Consider the following 17,339-nt stretch of genomic DNA (forward strand, 5'->3'; position numbering starts at 1 on the left):
ACATTCCAAGAAGATTTATTACCTATCCTTCTCAAACTATTCCAGAAAATTGAGGAAGATGGAGCACTACCTAACACATGCTATGAAGCCAACATCACACTGATCCTTAAACCTGACAAGGACAACACAAAGAAGGAAAACTACAGGCCAATATCACTGATGAACATAGATGCAAAAATCCTCAACAAAATTCTGGCAAACTGAATACAGCAATATATCAAAAAGATTACATACCATGATCAAGTGGGATTTATACCAGGGACACAGGGATGGTTCAACATCCGCAAGTCAATCAACGTAATACACTACATTAACAAAATGAGAAACAAAAACCAAATGATCATCTCAATAGATGCAGATGTTGACAAGATCCAACATCCATTTATGATAAAAACTCTCAATAAAATGGGTATAGAAGGAAAGTACCTCAACATAATAAAGGCCATGTATGACAAACCCACAGCCAACATCATACTCAACAGACAAAAACTGAAAGCCATCCCTCTGAGAACAGGAACAAGACAAGGGTGCCCAGTTTCACCACTCCTATTCAACACAGTACTGGAGGTGTTGGCCAGAGCAATTCGGCAGGAAAAAGAAATAAAAGGAATCCAAATAGGCAACGAAGAAGTAAAACTCTTGCTGTTTGCAGATGACATGATCTTATACATAGAAAACCCCAAAGAATCCATAGGGAAACTATTAGAAACAATCAACAGCTACAGCAAAGTTGGAGGGTATAAAATCAACATACATAAATCAGTAGCATTTCTATACGCTAACAATGAACTAACAGAAAAAGAACTCAAGAACACAATACCATTCACAATCGCAACAAAAAGAATACAATAGCTTGGGATAAATTTAACCAAGGAAGTGAAAGATCTATACAACAAAAACTACAAGACTTTTTTGAAAGAAACTGATGATGACAGAAAGAGATGGAAAGACATTCCATGTACATGGATTGGAAGAATAAACATAGTTAAAATGTCCATTCTACCTAAAGCAATCTACAGATTCAATGCCATCCCAATCAGAATCCCAAGGACATTCTTTACAGAAATTGAACAAAGAATCCTAAAATTCATATGGGGCAACAAAAGACCTCAAATTGCTAAAGCAATGCTGAGAAAGAGGAACAGAGCTGGAGGCATCACAATCCCTGACTTCAAAACATACTACAAAGCTACAGTAACCAAAACAGCATGGTACTGGTACAAAAACAGGTGCACAGATCAATGGAACAGAATTGAAAGCCCAGAAATAAAACCACACATCTGTGGACAGCTAATCTTTGACAAAGGAGCTGAGGGCCTACAATGCAGGAAAGAAAGTCTCTTCAAGAAATGGTGCTGGGAAAACTGGACAGCCACACGTAAAAGAATGAAAATTGACCATTCTTTCTCACCATTCACCAAAATAAACTCAAAATGAATCAAAGACCTAAAGATTAGGCCTGAAACAATAAGTCTTCTAGAAGAGAATATAGGCAGTACACTCTTTGATATCAGTTTCAAAAGAATCTTTTCGGACACCATAACTCCTCAGACAAGGGAAACAATAGAAAGAATAAACAAATGGGACTTCATCAGACTAAAGAGGTTCTTCAAGGCAAGGGAAAACAGGATTGAAACAAAAAACCAGCCCACTAATTGGGAAAAAATGTTTACAAGTTATTTATCTGACAAAGGGTTAATCTCCATAATATATAAAGAACTCACACAGCTCACCAACAAAAAAATCAAACAACCCGAGCAAAAAATGGGCAAGGGACATGAACAGACATTTCTCCAAAGAAGATATACGGATGGCCAATAGACACATGAAAAGATGCTCATCATCACTAATCATCAGGGAAATGCAAATCAAAACTACACTAAGACATCACCTTACACCTGTTAGAATGGCAAAAATATCCAAAACCAAGAGTGACAAATGTTGGAGAGGTTGTGGAGAAAACGGAACCCTCATACACTGTTGGTGGGAATGCAAACTGGTGCAGCCACTGTGGAAAACAGTATGGAGATTTCTCAAGAAGTTAAAAATAGAAATACCTTATGACCCAGCCATCCCACTACTGGGTATCCTAAGAACCTGAAATCAGCAATTCCAAGAGTCCCATGCACCCTTATGTTCATTGCAGCATTATTTACAACAGCCAAGACATGGAACCAACCTAAGTGCCCAGCAACTGATGATTGGATAAAGAAGATATGGTATATATACACAATGGAATACTACTCAGCCATAAAAAAGGACAAAATCGTCCCATTCACAACAACATGGATGGACCTTGAGGGTATTATGTTAAGTGAAATGAGCCAGACAGAGAAAGACGAACTCTATATGACTCCACTCATAGGTGGAAGTTAACATATAGACAAAGAGAACTGATTGGTGGTTACCAGGGGAAGTGGGGGGGGGGGGGGAACAAAGGGTGAAGTGGTGTACCTATAACGTGACTAACAATAATGTACAAGTGAAATTTTACAAGGTTGTAAACTATCATAATCTTAATAAAAAAAGAAAAAGTACATGTTCACCCCAGTGATTAGAGATGCCACCTTTGTCACATACTAAATTTCCATGAGTCTTTGGGTCTAATTCCATACTTTCCACTTGCAACAGAAAATTCTGAAAAATGTAGATCAGCATGGCCAAAGTGATACATTACAAAGTCATCACACAATTTTATTCCATTGGCATATTTGTCTATTCATGTGTCAGAACCACACTGTTTTAATGTACAGTCCTTAATATTTTACTGCTTGGTAGAGCCAGTCCTCCCTCATGGTTTTCCTTTTTCATTTATTTCCTGGCTATTCTTACATGTTTATTTTTCCACATGAACTTTAGCATCAACTTTTCTAACTCTATACTATAAAGCTTGTTGGTTTTTTTGTTGGGATTGCATTATTCCTAAGTAGTTAATCTTATTTGTTGTTGTAATGGGGTTCTACGTGGATTGTTTGTTTATATGAAGGCTATTGATCTGTATATGTTAATTTTATATCCTTCTAACACACTGAATTCTTTTATTGTTTGAGTTCATTTTATCACTGATTATCTGGGGTTTCCAGTTATTCTATCACATCATCTAAAACCAAAGACAGTTTATTTCTTTGTTAATTCATTCTTATGTTCAAATTGGTTTTTCCTGTCTAATTGCATTGTTTAATACTTCTAATACAATGTTGAACAGTAGTGACTGCTTCTGACAAGTGCTTTGTCTCTTGAGAGTATTCTCTTTTTGTTAGTTTTTTTCTTATGCTTCCTAATTTTTTGTTGAAAGCCAAACATCTTGTGTGTGACAGTAGAGGCTGAAGTAAATTGTTTTCATGCCTTGAAATAGGGGCATGTTTCCTTCTGCTAAGCCTTTAGCTCAGGGGTTTAAGTTAACCACCTTGGAAGTTGGACTGAGTTTGGCTTCTTGTTGCTCGGGTAACCCATAGGCTCCACAGGCTTGCCTGCAAACTCCTCTATTGATACCTTATGTTTAGGCTGAGGGCTGGGTGTACCAGAGGATTTTCTTTTTCAATGTCCACACTAAGCTTTTGGTCTTTTCTTCACCTAGCCCCTCAGAGAAGGTTGGTCTCTTGCAAGTTACTTGTCACTCAACACAGTAGTGGGGTGGGGATGGCAGGGTGTTCCTTGTTGTCTAATTAAGCCTGTCTTAGGCAGGCACCATGTTCCTGGATCTTAGGGATGTGGCCTTCTCAGTACTTCTGCCCCTTCCAGAACTGTAGTTATCAACACAGTGCATATTCTAGTTGCTTCTCCAGCGGTAGAAAGTTTTTCCCCTGTCCCCTTCCCACAGGTGCAATGAGTCTTCACCAGCATCTAAGGATGAATGTTTGTTGCCATTCCCCCTACACATTAAGGCTTTTCTTCCAGAGGGAAACAGAGGACAAGGCTCCAAGGGGAGTTCAGTATCCCTGCCAGGGTAGCTGCTGTTTCCTGCCCCCAGTTCTACACCACCAGGAAGACATCCTCAGGACTCTCTCAAATATTCTATAAGCATTCAGTGGGTGCTTGGAGAAAAATCAACAAGCCTATAGAGGTTCAGACTCCCTTACATTTGCAGCACCCAAGGGCTTCACCCTCTCTTGATATTGTACACCCTGTCACCCCAGCTGAACTCTTCTTACTGGTATTGACCACATCTTGTCCAGTAAGTTAGTGCTCACATCTCATCTATCCCTGCAGGCTCTGGTCTCTCTTTAGGTTTTGAGCGAGCTGGTTACTCTGAGACATCAGTACTCTGAAGGACTCAGATAAATTGGTGAACTTGCAGTCTGTTCAGCCCCTTTTTTACTGAAAACTTGGAAGCAATGCTCTTTCAAACTCTCTATATCCCAGAGCAGAAACTGAAAGCTTCCATTTAATTTTTGCTTCATTTCACTTGGGTAAATATCTAGAAGTGGAATAACTGGATCTTATGGTAGGTTCATGTCTAACTTTTTAATATACTGCAAAAATGTTTTCCAACATGACTTCACTGTTTTACATTCCCAACAGAAGTGTAGAAGAGATCTAGTTCCTCCACACTCTTGCCAATATTTGGTAAAGTCAGGCTTCTTAATTTTTAGTTGATTCAACAGATGTGTAGTGGTATCTTATTGTGGTTTTAAATTATACTTCCCTAATGACTAATAATGTTGAGCATCTTTTCATGTGCATTACCTGCCACAGATATATCTTAGTTAGTGGTGTCTATTCAACATAGTTTGCATGTTTTTTATTTTATTGTTTCTCATTATTGAATTTTAAAAGTTCTTTATATGTGCTAGATACAAGTCCTTTATCATATATGATTTACAAATATTTTCTTCCAGTCTGTGGTTTATCTTTTTATTGTCTTTCTGGAACTTGCTTTTGGTGTTATATCTAAAAAGATCTTTGCACAATTCAAGGTCTACAAGATTTTTTCATATTTTTTTAAGAAGTTTTATAATTTTAGATTTTACATTTAGGTCTACAGATGTATGGTCCATTTTATTTAAGTTTTGTATATGGTATGAGGTATGAATCAAAGTTTGTTCGTTTACCTTATGGATATCTAATTATCCCAGTAACATTTATCAAACAGTCTATTCTATCATCACTAAACTGCCTTTTGCATCATGGCTGAAAATAAGTTCTTCATGTATGTGTCTATTTCTGAACTTTGCTCTGTTCCATTGATCTGTGTATCATTCTGCCAATAAAACACCGCCTAATTTATTATAAGTTTATCATGTTTTGAAATCTGGTATTCTCAGTCCTCCAACTTGTTCTTTTATACCTTGCATTTCCACATGAATTTTAAAATCAGCTTATCAATTTCTACAAAAAAGTCTGCTGAGATTTTAACTGGGTTTGCACTGACTCTAAAGATGAATTTGGAGAAAATAGGCATCTGAACAATACTGAATCTTTCACACTATAAACACAGTGAATCTCTCCATTTATTTAGACCTTATTTAATTTCTATCAGCAATGCTTTTTGTAGTTTTCAGTGTACGTCTTACACATCTTTCATCAGATTTACCCCAAAGTATTTCGTATTTTGATGCTACTGTAAATACTATTAATTTAATTGTAATTGTTCTTTGCCAGTATATAAAAACTTAATAATTTTTTGCATATTGGTCTTGTATGTTGCAGGTTTGCTAAACTCACTTATTAGTTCTAGTAGCTTTTGCTGGATTCCACAGATTCTCCACATAGATCATGTCATCAGCAAACAAAGACAGTCTAGCTTTATTGTTCAAGTTGTTCATATTCTTAATAATCTTTCTGTGTACTTGCTCTCTTTTTGAGAGTGGGATATTGAAATTTCCAACTATAATTGTGGATTTGTCTATGTCTCCTTGCAATTCTATCAACTTTTGCTTTGAGCATTGTGAAACTCTTTTTATGTGCATAAACAATTAGAATTATGTCTTCTTGATGGGTTGACCCCTTTATCTGTAGTAATATTTACTCTGAAATCTATATTATCTGATATTAATATGAAGAGTACAGCTTTTAAAGTTAGCATGGTATATCTTTTTTCATCCTTTTATTTTCAACTTATTTGTGTCTTTATATTTAAAACACGTTTCTTGTGAGCAGCATATAGTTGGATCTGGATTTTTTAAAAAAATTCAATCTGGCAATCTTTGTCTTTTAAAATCAGAGAGTTCAGAATATTTATCTTTAGTGGTGATTATTGATATGGCTAGGTTTGAGTTTTTTAGTCTGCTACTTTTCTTCTATTATCTCAGTTGTTTTTCATTCTATTTTCTTTTTCTTTTCTTTTTTCTTCTGTCTGATTGGGTATTTTTTAAATGAAGCCAGCCCTGGTTGTCCAGTGGTTGAGATTTGGTGCTCTCACTGCTAAAGCCCAGGTTCATTTCCCAGTCAGGGAACCACACCATCCATCTGTCAGTTGTATACTGTGGCAGCTGTGTGTTGCGGTGATGCTGAAAGCTATGCCACCAGTATTTCAGATACCAGCAGGGTCACCCACGGTGGACAGGGTTCAGCAGAGCTCCCAGACTAGACAGACTAGGAAGAAGGACCTGGCCACTCACTTCTGAAAAAAATCAGCCACACAAACCCAGTGCATAGCAGCAGAACATTTGTCTGATATAGCACTGGAAGATGAGAGGATGGCACAAAAAGGGTTCAACTCTGCTGTACACAGTGTGGCCAGGAGTCAAAATTGACTCGATGGCACTAAGAACAAATTTTTTATGATTCTGATTATCTCCTTTGTTGGCTTATCAGCTATAACTCTGCACTGTTATTTTAGTAGCTGCTTTAGAGTTTATAATGTACATTTTTAACTTATCACAGATTGTCTTCAAGTGATATGATAAACTTCATACACAGAGTAAGAGCTTTACAGTAGTATAGTTCCATTTCCCCTCTTGGCCTTTATGCTATTGTTGTCATACACTTTACTTTTACATATGTTATAAATCCCACGCTATATTTTGATTTTCGTTTAAACAGTCAATTATGTTTTAAAGAGATTTAAAAATGTCTTATATATCTACCCATGCTGTTAACATTTCCAGAACTCATTTTTCTGTACAGATCGATATTTTCCCTCAGTATCACTTTACTTCTGCCTAAAAAACTTCCTTTTCCATTTACCTGTGAACCTGCTAGAGATTAATTCTTTCAGCTTTTGTATGTCTGAAATTGCTTTTATTCCAGCTGTTTTTGAAAGCTGTTTCAGGAGGCACAGAGTTCTGGGTGGACAGTTGTGCTTCCTGTCTTCTTTTGTTATATGAAGATGCTGTTGCAGTGGCTGCACTGGGGATCCTTCTAGTATCACGTCTCTTCAGCCTGAAACACTTCATTTAATATTTCTGTTAGAGTACACCTTGTTTACCTTCACATGAGGACGTCTTTATTTCACTTTCACTCCCAAAAGGTATTTTTAGTGGATGTAGAACTCTGGGTTGTCAGTTCCTTTCCTTTCAGCACTTTAAACATGGTGTTCCATTGTCTTCCAACATCTGTGTTTTCTGATGAGAAATCCACGGTCTGCTAAATTGAAGTTTCTCTACATGTAACACATCATTTTTCTCTAACTGCTTTCAAGAGTTTGCCTTTATCTTTGGTTTTCAGCAGTTTTGTTATATATCTGGGTGTGGATTCCTTTGAGTTTATCTTGTATAACTTTCACTGAGCTTCTTGAATCTGTAAAGTTATATCTTCCTTGAAATTTGGAAGTTTTCAGCCATTATTTCTTCAAATTTTTTTTGCACCCATCCCTTTCTCCTCTTCTTCAGGGGCTCCAATGATACGAACGTTAGGCCCTTTGATATAGTCCCACAGGTCAGTGGGGCTGTTTATTTTTGTTTTCAATCTTTTTTCTCTATATTCTCAGTCGGGATTATTTCTATTGAATTGTCTTCAAGTTCACTGACCCTTTCCTCTGACACCTCCATTCTGCTATTGAGGTCAGCCAATGAATCTTTTATTTTGCTTGTTGTACTTTGTCATTTCTAAAATTTTCAACTGGTTCTCTTTTTATATAAATTCTCTGCTGAAAATTTCTATTTTTTCTACTCATTTCAAGAGTGTTCACCTTTATGGAGCATGGTTCCATTAGCTGCTTCAAAGTCTTCAATAATCCCAACATCTAGATAATTTAGGGGTTTGCGTCTATTGATTATCTTTTCCCTTGAGAATTGGTCAGACTTTCCTGATTGACTAATTTTGGATTATATCTGGACATTCTGAATATTATGTCATGAGATTCTGGGTCCTGTTAAAAGTCTCTGTGGAATGTTGACTTTTTGTTTTAGTAAGCAATCACCGCAGTTAGTTTCAAATCGAAGTTCTGCCTGGCCTTTAGTGCATGTCATCTCTCCCACACTCTTTGGCTCTCAAGGACCTCTTTTCCCAGTCTTTCTAGCCAGAAATATGGGATTTTCCCAGAGTTTCAGCTCCCTGTGCTACCGCACAATTCTGAGGAAGTGGGCCCTCAGTACAAAGTAAGAGAAGACAGAAAAAAATAATAACAAGGATTTCCCTCCACTCTTCATACAACAAGGGCCCCTTTTCTCAGGGATCATTTTATCTCAGGGTTTTAGGTGTCTGAAACACTGCTGTCACACCATAGTAATGTTCTTCTACAACTGGGGCTGGCCTCAAGGCAGGACCAGCAAGTAAACAGAAAAACAAAAACAAACAAAAAAGATTGCTCTCCAGGTTGGAGGGGTCTTTTCTTTAACCTGTGCTCAGGTCAGGGAGATAGGCTTCTCTCTGAGTCTTTACTGACCCTGCCCACTATACAGTTCCCTGATTCAGCCTATCCTTGGTTCAAACCTAGGGGATAAAGAGGAAAAGTAACCATGAAATTCACTGTTACCATATTGATTATTCATTAATTACTGTTTTCTCTCTCAAAATTTACCTGCTATGATTCACTTTTCAGAGTCCTCAGGTAGTTGCTTTTTGTACTTTTGTCCAGAGGCTTTGTTGTAATCATTGGGAGAGATGGCCCGTAGTGGCCTCACTCCACCTTGGCTAGAATCAGAAGTCCCCCGGCTTTCCCTTTTATTCACTGTTGCTCATTTCATTAGGCTGTGGAGAAGGACGTTTTATGACCGGGCATGATTTTCACCATCTTTCATCAAAGTCTTCCACAATTTCATTTTAAGAAAGAATAAGTATTAATCCAAATAAATCACAGCAGTCTGCTTATCAACTGGGGAGGAGAAAGGGAAGGAAAGCAGAATACAGAAAGGTTTCTCAACATCCATTAAGCCCACTGTGACAGTTAATTTTATGTATCAACTTGCCTGGGCTAAGGGACACCCAGATAGCTGGTAAACCATTATTTCTGGGGGGCCAGCCCAGTGGCATAGTGGTTAAGTTCACACATTCTGCTTCAGCGGCCCAGGTTTCACAAGTTCGGATCCTGGGTACAGACCTACACACTGCTCACCAAGCCATGCTGTGGTGGCATCCCACATGCAAAATAGAGGAAGATTGGCACAGATGTTAGCTCAGGACCAATCTTCCTCACCAAAACAAACAAAAAACACATTATTTCTGGGTGTGTCCATGAGAGTATTTCCAGAAGAGATTAGCATTTGAATCAATACGCTGAGTAAGGAAAATTGCCCTCTCCCATGGGGATGGGCATCATCCAATCCACTGAGAGCCTAAACAGAACAAAAAGGCAGAGGAAGGGAGACTTTGCTCTCTCCTTGAGCTAGGACATCCATCTTCTCCTGCCCTTGGACGGGAGACATTAGTGCTCCTGGTTCTCAGGCCTTCAGGTTTGGACTGGAACTACACCACCAACTTTCCTGGACCTCCAGTTTGCAAAACAGCAGATCATGGGATTTAGTGTCCATAACTGCATGAGCCAATCCTTCATAGTAAATCTCTTTCTATACATCTATATATTGCCTATTAGTTATGTTCTCTGGAGAAACACAATACACCCACATTTCTCCACCTCTTCCTATGTGTGAGTGCTTTCTTGAGACAGGGAGAAAGAAAAATAATCCCTCTCATTATGGCCCCTTTGACTGAAGGAGAAAGTGGACTATCCTTTATTTAATTCATGCAACGAAGTTTTAATGCGTGTCTAACACAAACAAGGCACTTTTCCAGGAATTAATGATACAAAGTTATATGAGATGTGGTTCTTGTTCTCAAGGAACTAACAGTACAGAGGGCAGAAAAACATGTAAACTAATAATTACAGTACAATGTATTAAATACTAGAATAGAAGTAAAAACAAATTGTTAAAAGAACAGAGGAGACAATGGCTAACCTATCAATAATAGGGAAATCAATATGTATAATGATGTTTGAGCTTTGTGGAAAAGGAAACAGAATAACTGCAGGCACAGGGAGACACATGGACAAAGATATAGGGTATCATACAGCATGAGGAGTTTGGGAAATGGCCACAGCATTTATATAAACCCCAGGGAATGCCAATATTTAGGTGACAGGCAGAAGAAAAGCAACCACTTGTATGAAAGAAATGAAATGGAGTCATGGGAGATGGGAGGAAATTCAGGAATACAGTTCTGAAAGCCAAAGATGGTAGAACTTCAGGCAGCATTTAACCATGTTAAAACGGAGAGGGGGGTCAGGTAAAATACGGGCTGAAAACTGGCTTTTGGATTTTTCAATTAAGAGGTTACCAGAGATCTCTGAGAGGAGTTTCACCATAATGCTGGCTAAGTCAGATTATAAGAGTATTCCACTTTCTTTCTTGTTCTAAACCACATCCTGCCAGTAAAACCTCAGATGTAATACTCAGGACAGCAGTGGCATCCAAGAAGAAAAGTTGTTTCAGGCTTGAATATTTCTTACCAAGTAAGTGGATGGTCTTAGCTTCTTAGTTCCCTCAGGAACCTCAAAGTATTGTCCTCCCCCTACCCAAATGCTCACATTATCCCCACAGTTGATTTAAAAGCTGCCTGCTAGATAACAGTTTATACAACCCATTTATTTCTTCCTAAATCACAGTCTATGAACTGTTCATTTGATTTCCTGTGACCAGGGGTATAACCTATCACATACTGATACCCCCGACCCCCAATGCTCCTCCCTCATGTTAATGATGGATCATTCCTTATGACTCAATTCCAGAATTCTAAGCAATCTTCAGATGCATACTTTCACCGGGTGAGTCTCATCAGACAGGGGTAGAAGAGTATGACCATATTGTCAATATACTTGACTATCCGTAAGCCACTAACTAAATCTTATCACGTTGTTTCTTTTTTAAAACTGAGTTGTAATTTATATAGAATAAAAATGCACAGCTTATGTGTTCAGTTAGATAAGTTTTGGTGGATTGTGATCACCCATGTAACCTCCACTCAAAATAAAATACAGAACACTTCCATCAACCTCAGGAATGTCCCTCATGCCTACTTCCAGTCAATTTCTTCCTACCTACCAGACTTATGGTTTTTATCACCACAGCGGAATTCCGGCTGGTCTTAAGAATTTATATAACTAGAATCACCCAGCATGTATTCTTTTGTGTCTCTTTTCTTTTGTTCCAACATAATGTTTTAGAAATGTACCTGTGTTCTTGCTTGAATCAGCAATTTTTTCCTTTTTATTGTTGAGTAGTAGTCACTATATTAATACACCACAATTTCTTACTCCATTCTCCTGCTGATGAACGTTTGGGTTGTTTCTAGTTTAGAGCCATCATAAATTTCATCATAGCTGCTATGAAATTCTTGTACAGTCTTTTTTGTGGTCATATATTTTCATTTTTTCTAGAGTAAATACCTAGTAATGGAATTTCTCATCACAGGGTAGCTATATGTTTAACTTTATAAGAAACTGTCACGCTTTTTCTAAGGCCATTATACCATTCTGAATTCTCACCTACAATGTATGAGAGTTTCAACTGCTCTATATACTTGGTATTGGACCCAGCTTTTTGATTTTGGTATTGTCAGGCTTTGTTATTTTAACCATTATAGTGGTTATGGAATGTTACCTCATTGAGGTTTTACTTTGCATTTCCCTGATGACTAATAACATGGAGAACATTTCCATGTGCTTATTGGCCATTCATATATATTTTCGTGAAGTGTCTGCCTTCAGGGTCTCAATCACCATGGTTTCTTACCAAGCTAACATAATTGTGTACATATGTAGAACGGTCATCTACTAGCTTAGTTTTATACTCCTGCTGTAACAAATGACAATTAGTGGTTTAAAACAACAAAAATGTGTTATCTTACAGTTCTTTGGGTTAGAAGTCCAGCATGGGTCTCACTGAGCTAAAATCATTGTGTCAGCAGGGCTACATCCAACTCATAGGCAAAATACATTCACCGCATCCCCAAGTCCCCTAAATCTCAACACACTACAGCATCAACTCACAGTCCAAAATCTCATCTAAACCTCACCCCACTCGAAAGTCCCAATCTTATCCTCAAAATCATCTCAATGAGGTATGCGTGAGACTCTGGGTGTAACCTATCCTGAGGCAAAATTCCTCTCCACCTGCAGACCTGTGAAACTAGAAAACAAATTCTCTGCTCTCAAATACACGGGAGGGACTGCCATAGGATAACAGTTACAGATACTCCTGTTCAAAAAGGGAGAAAATGGAAGGAAAAAGAGTCACCGGTCCCAAGCAATTCTGAAATCCAGCCAGGCAAACCGGAAAAGGCAGAATTCTCTCTAGCTCCCAGCTCCACCCTGCAGGCCTGCGCCTCTGCCCTCAGAACCATCCTTCCTTTTCATAAAGGGCAGTATGTGTTTAAAGCTGAGTAGTCTTATCAGCATGCTTCCCGCCTGTAGAATTTGGGGGCTCTCACAGCCTTCTTTCACTCTCTGTGTCCCTTTCAGTCCAAGCCAGCAGTGTTTCTGCTGCTATAAGATTCTCAGGAGCCTTGTGGGACTCCCGTATACTATACGTACAGAGACTCGCGCATTAGACAAGAGGCTCCACCACAGAGCTTGCCTAGATAATCTCAGCTCTATTTTGAGCTTCTGCTTAGATGCTGAAGGAATCTATGAGTCACATCCTTGATCTCTTCAGGGTGTTTTGTGTGAGTGAATACTCTGACCTTTTAATCTCTCCGAGGTTTTAGCAAAAGGCTCTAGAGCAACTCCTGTGACGTGTTCTCTAGAGCATGAATCTCTTGATTTTAGCTTCCTTTGCCATTTTGGTAGGCTGAGAATTTCCAAAACCAAGAACTTCTGTTTTAGGGGTTTTTTTTGAGGTATACTTGGCATATAACATATTAGTCTCAGGTGTACAACATAATGATTTGATATTTGTAAAGAACTCCTGGTTCTTATTTAACGGGTCTCTCTTCAATTTATTTCTCTACTCTCAACTTTTACTATAAGTGGCAAAAAGAAACCAGGCTGCACCTCAACACTCTGCTTGCAAATCTCAGTTAAATATCCAAGTTCGTTGCCTACAAGTTCCGCTTTCCACACAGCTGATGGACACAATGCTACCAAGCTCCCTGCCACTCTATAACCAAGATCCCCTTTCCTCCGGTTTCTAACATCTTCCTCATTTTCTGCTGAGCCCTCACCAGCAGGGCATTTAACGTCCATATTTCTACCAGGAGTCTGTTCACAATGATTTGAGTATTCTCTAAGGTGACAAATGTTTCCTCCTTCCTGGTCCTCACTTCCTTCTGAGTCCAGCAGAGTCATTAACATCCATAGTTCTACTAACAGTCTGTTCGAGGCAATGTAGACTTTTTCTATTATGCTCCTCAAAATTCTTCCAGCATTTGCTCATTGCCCAATTCCAAAGCCACTTCCACGTTTTTAGGTATTTGTTACAGCAGCATCCCACTTCCAGGTACCAAAATCTCTATTAGTTTTATTTTTTTCCCCAGCTTTGAGATATAATCGACACATAACATTCTGTAAGTTTAAGGTGTACATGTTGATTTGATACATTTATCTATTAGTTTTCTATTGCTGCCGTAACAAATTACCAAAAACTTAGAGGCTCAAGACATCATCCACTTCTTTATCTTATAGGTGTGTAAGTTAGAAGCCCAACACAGGACTCACCGGGCTAAAATCAAGGTGTCAGCAGGGCTGCATTCCTTTCTGGAGGCTGTAGGGATGAATCCACTTCTTTGCCTTTCCAATTTCTAGAGCCCACCCACATTCCTTGGCTCAAAGCCCCCTTCCTCTATCTCCAAATCCAGCAACACTGCATCTCTCTGACCCTGCTTCCATCACGGCATCTCTTTACTGACAATTTTCTTCTGCCTCCCTCTTCTACTTTTAAGAACCCCTGTCCTTATATTGGGCCGACCTGGTTAATCCAAGATACTGTCCCTATCTGCTGATTAGCAACTTTAATTCCCTTTGCTGTGTAATGTAACACAGTCACAGGTCCTGGGAATTAGGACAGGGATATCTTTGGGGGCCATTATTCTGCCTCCTACATGTACTAATCACAAAATGAACTCGAAGCAAACCATTACTCAAGGTGGCATAACGGGACTCAGAGGGAAGTATTAACAGCTAAACAAACAAAAAGCCCTCAATCAATAATTGACTACTCTATTTTTAATTTTTCCAATATTTAGAGAATCTATCAATCTAAGTGAAGATTTTCTGTTTCTTACTTCTGGTAGACACTGCTAGCTGACTAATCCAATACCCATTCTCAACCCCTTCTTCCGAGCCTGCCCCTTAGACTATAAAAGCTAAGTATTCACTTTCCTGGCCTCCCAAGGATAGTCATATAACACAGCTGTGCCAAATGAAATCAAAAAATTACCTTGGGAAAAGCTATTGCATCCCTGATAAAAGAGGCAGATGGTGGCGGCTCTCTCTGGCCCCTTCCCAGGACCCCTCCCCCCTTGAATGGTGCACGGCCAGTAATTCAGGCATCTACTATGCAATAATGTGAGAATGTCTAAAAGAATTCTCGAGACACCAGCTCTGACACTGTTGAACTACTGAACTAAGACCAGCTACGCTGTGCCTAACTTCAGTCACTATTTACATCTGGCTTTCTGTCATTTTCAGCTGTAAGTTCTACTAATTGAAACCACATTCCACACAACTGCTGACTAAACGTAAGCACCATCCCCCAAAATTCATTTTGTTGTACAAAAGCCAGATTCACTTAAATGAGTTATAATTAATAACTAAGAAGGCAATTATTTTTTAAATAACATTTGTTGTATATTTTAGAACTCTATACATACTCATTCTAGGATACTTGGAAATTATCCCAAAAGCTTAAAGAAAATAAACAGCCACAATGCCAAACACCCAGAGACAACCCACTGGTAATAGATCAGTGTACTGCCATCCATATATTTTTATATACATACACAAACCATTTTTAAAAGTGGGACTATATAGAATACAGACTTGAAATAAAATCTCACTCGGCACTTTACTGAGGACTTTCCCATATCATTATCAATGTGTCAAAAATATTTTCAAAGAATTAAAATACTTCATAATATGATTATAACACAGCTAATTAAATAATTTTTAACAATGGCAGACATTTAAGTTGTTTTATTCTTTTTGGTAGTGTAAACAGTGTTGCAACAAATATCACGGCATCTAAGTCTTTCTGCGCTCTCTCTGATTATTTTCTGAGGATTGTTCCAGAGAGGGAACATAGACGTGGTATGACTGGGTCAAAAGGATAAACCCTTTCAAACATTCAACAAACGCTGCCAAACCGTTTTCCAGGAAAAATAAATCAAGTTATTATTCCACCTCTTGTACACAAGAATATCTCCCTTACAAGTCCCCCTTACAAGTACCAACTGCCTTTTTCCTTTTTCACCAATTTGATGGGTAAAAATACTAACTCATTCTTAAATTTGTAATTTACATTTTTTGGTTACTAGTGAGAATGACTATTTAAAGATATTTAGATCCTTTGTATTGGTTATTTTATGAATTATCACTTGGAATTTTTTTGAAGTATAAGGGTCCCCTACATATTACAGATGCTGGCCTTTTGATGTACTTGTAAATATTTTATTTCAGTCTATCATTTACTTTTTAATTTGTTCATATATTTTCACAAACATTTATAAATGTAAGCAAATCTATTAGCATTATCCTTTGTGACTTCTTTCTTTGCTTTATCAGACAAGGATGGTTTTCACATGATGACAACCACATTTTAGAAAAGAATGTTTTAAGATAACATAGTCTTAAATTCCTATTGGCCTTCTTACAGTCAAAAAATAAAATTAATAGAAAGAGAACAATAAATATTTCACAAAATACACAAGTATCCCATCCTAGGTTTTGACTATTCACATACCTGCTTGTGACAATTATCACATCCTCAGAGATGGTAGCCATTTCTTTGATGGTAAGGTAGCACATTCTTCTCAATGTTTGCTGAAAAATTGTTTATAAAAGACAACAGGTTATTCATAAGGAAATGGTTTTTTAAACTATTTGAATTAAGGACCCCAAGTAGATATATTTAGAAAGTTATTCTTAAAAAGATTCTCATCTACCTAAAAAATTCTTTTAAAAATATCTGGATGAAAAAATATTCAGAATACTACTATTCCCTAAACACAAGTGTTGATGCACTGACACAATGGAAAACATCTAGAAGAAAACTCAAAATTCAGTTAATTACATGGGTCTTTATTCAGAGAGACCCAAAACTGGACTCTGACAGTGTGAGTCCAAAGACACAGGTTTTCAAAGTGTTAAAGACTGGTCTGGAAAACATATTTTTAAAATTCTTTAAAAATATGTATGGAGAGATTTGCAGACTCTGCAGTTTCCTCAGTTCAGCATTTACAGATATTTTCCTTAAAGTATTCATGGTTGCATAATCAACTTCCATTTTCAATTACCAAAGATTTCTAGATGGATACCTAGACCCAAAACAATGTTAAGCTAACAATAATAAAGTTTTGTCTACCCTTCCTCCTCACCTGGATCTCTGATTTATTCATACACTAAGGGCATTGGTTCCTCTAACCTGTCTAGCCTCATTCTCTACCAAGGAACTTCAAATTTCTTATAAGTAGTGAAGCTCAAATACATCAGACCCAGCTCCATTCATAGTCCAAACTATAGAAAGAATCCAGTGGAGACTAGTGAGCTCATTAAGGAAAGGGAACAAGGGAGGGAGGGTTATCATGGTGATTAAACACAGAAAAAATCACTCCCAGAAAGAAAAAGCCAGAATGGGGCAGATGACACCCATATAAAGCTACTATGAGAAGAAAACACAGAATAAGAATCAAAAGTTCAGAGCTGAAGAAAATTTGTTCCCCACAAATAAAAATCTACCATGAAGCAGAATAAAACCAGAAATACAAAAAAATTAGCTACAACACAAAAAATGGGGGCTCAACATTGT

General features: G+C 37.9%; 1 protein-coding gene across 1 annotated transcript in view; it reads right to left on the reverse strand.

Moving 5' to 3' along the window:
- Positions 1 to 17,339, reverse strand: part of COPG2 (COPI coat complex subunit gamma 2) — a 302,894-nt gene that overhangs the window by 263,566 nt on the left and 21,989 nt on the right. The window contains exon 5 of the mRNA XM_023639688.2: positions 16,275 to 16,354. Coding sequence (XP_023495456.2) covers positions 16,275 to 16,354 — 80 coding nt within the window. The remainder of the gene's footprint in view (positions 1 to 16,274; positions 16,355 to 17,339) is intronic.

This window comes from Equus caballus, chromosome 4 (assembly GCF_041296265.1).
Source record: "Equus caballus isolate H_3958 breed thoroughbred chromosome 4, TB-T2T, whole genome shotgun sequence".
NCBI classification, from domain to species: Eukaryota; Metazoa; Chordata; class Mammalia; order Perissodactyla; family Equidae; genus Equus; species Equus caballus.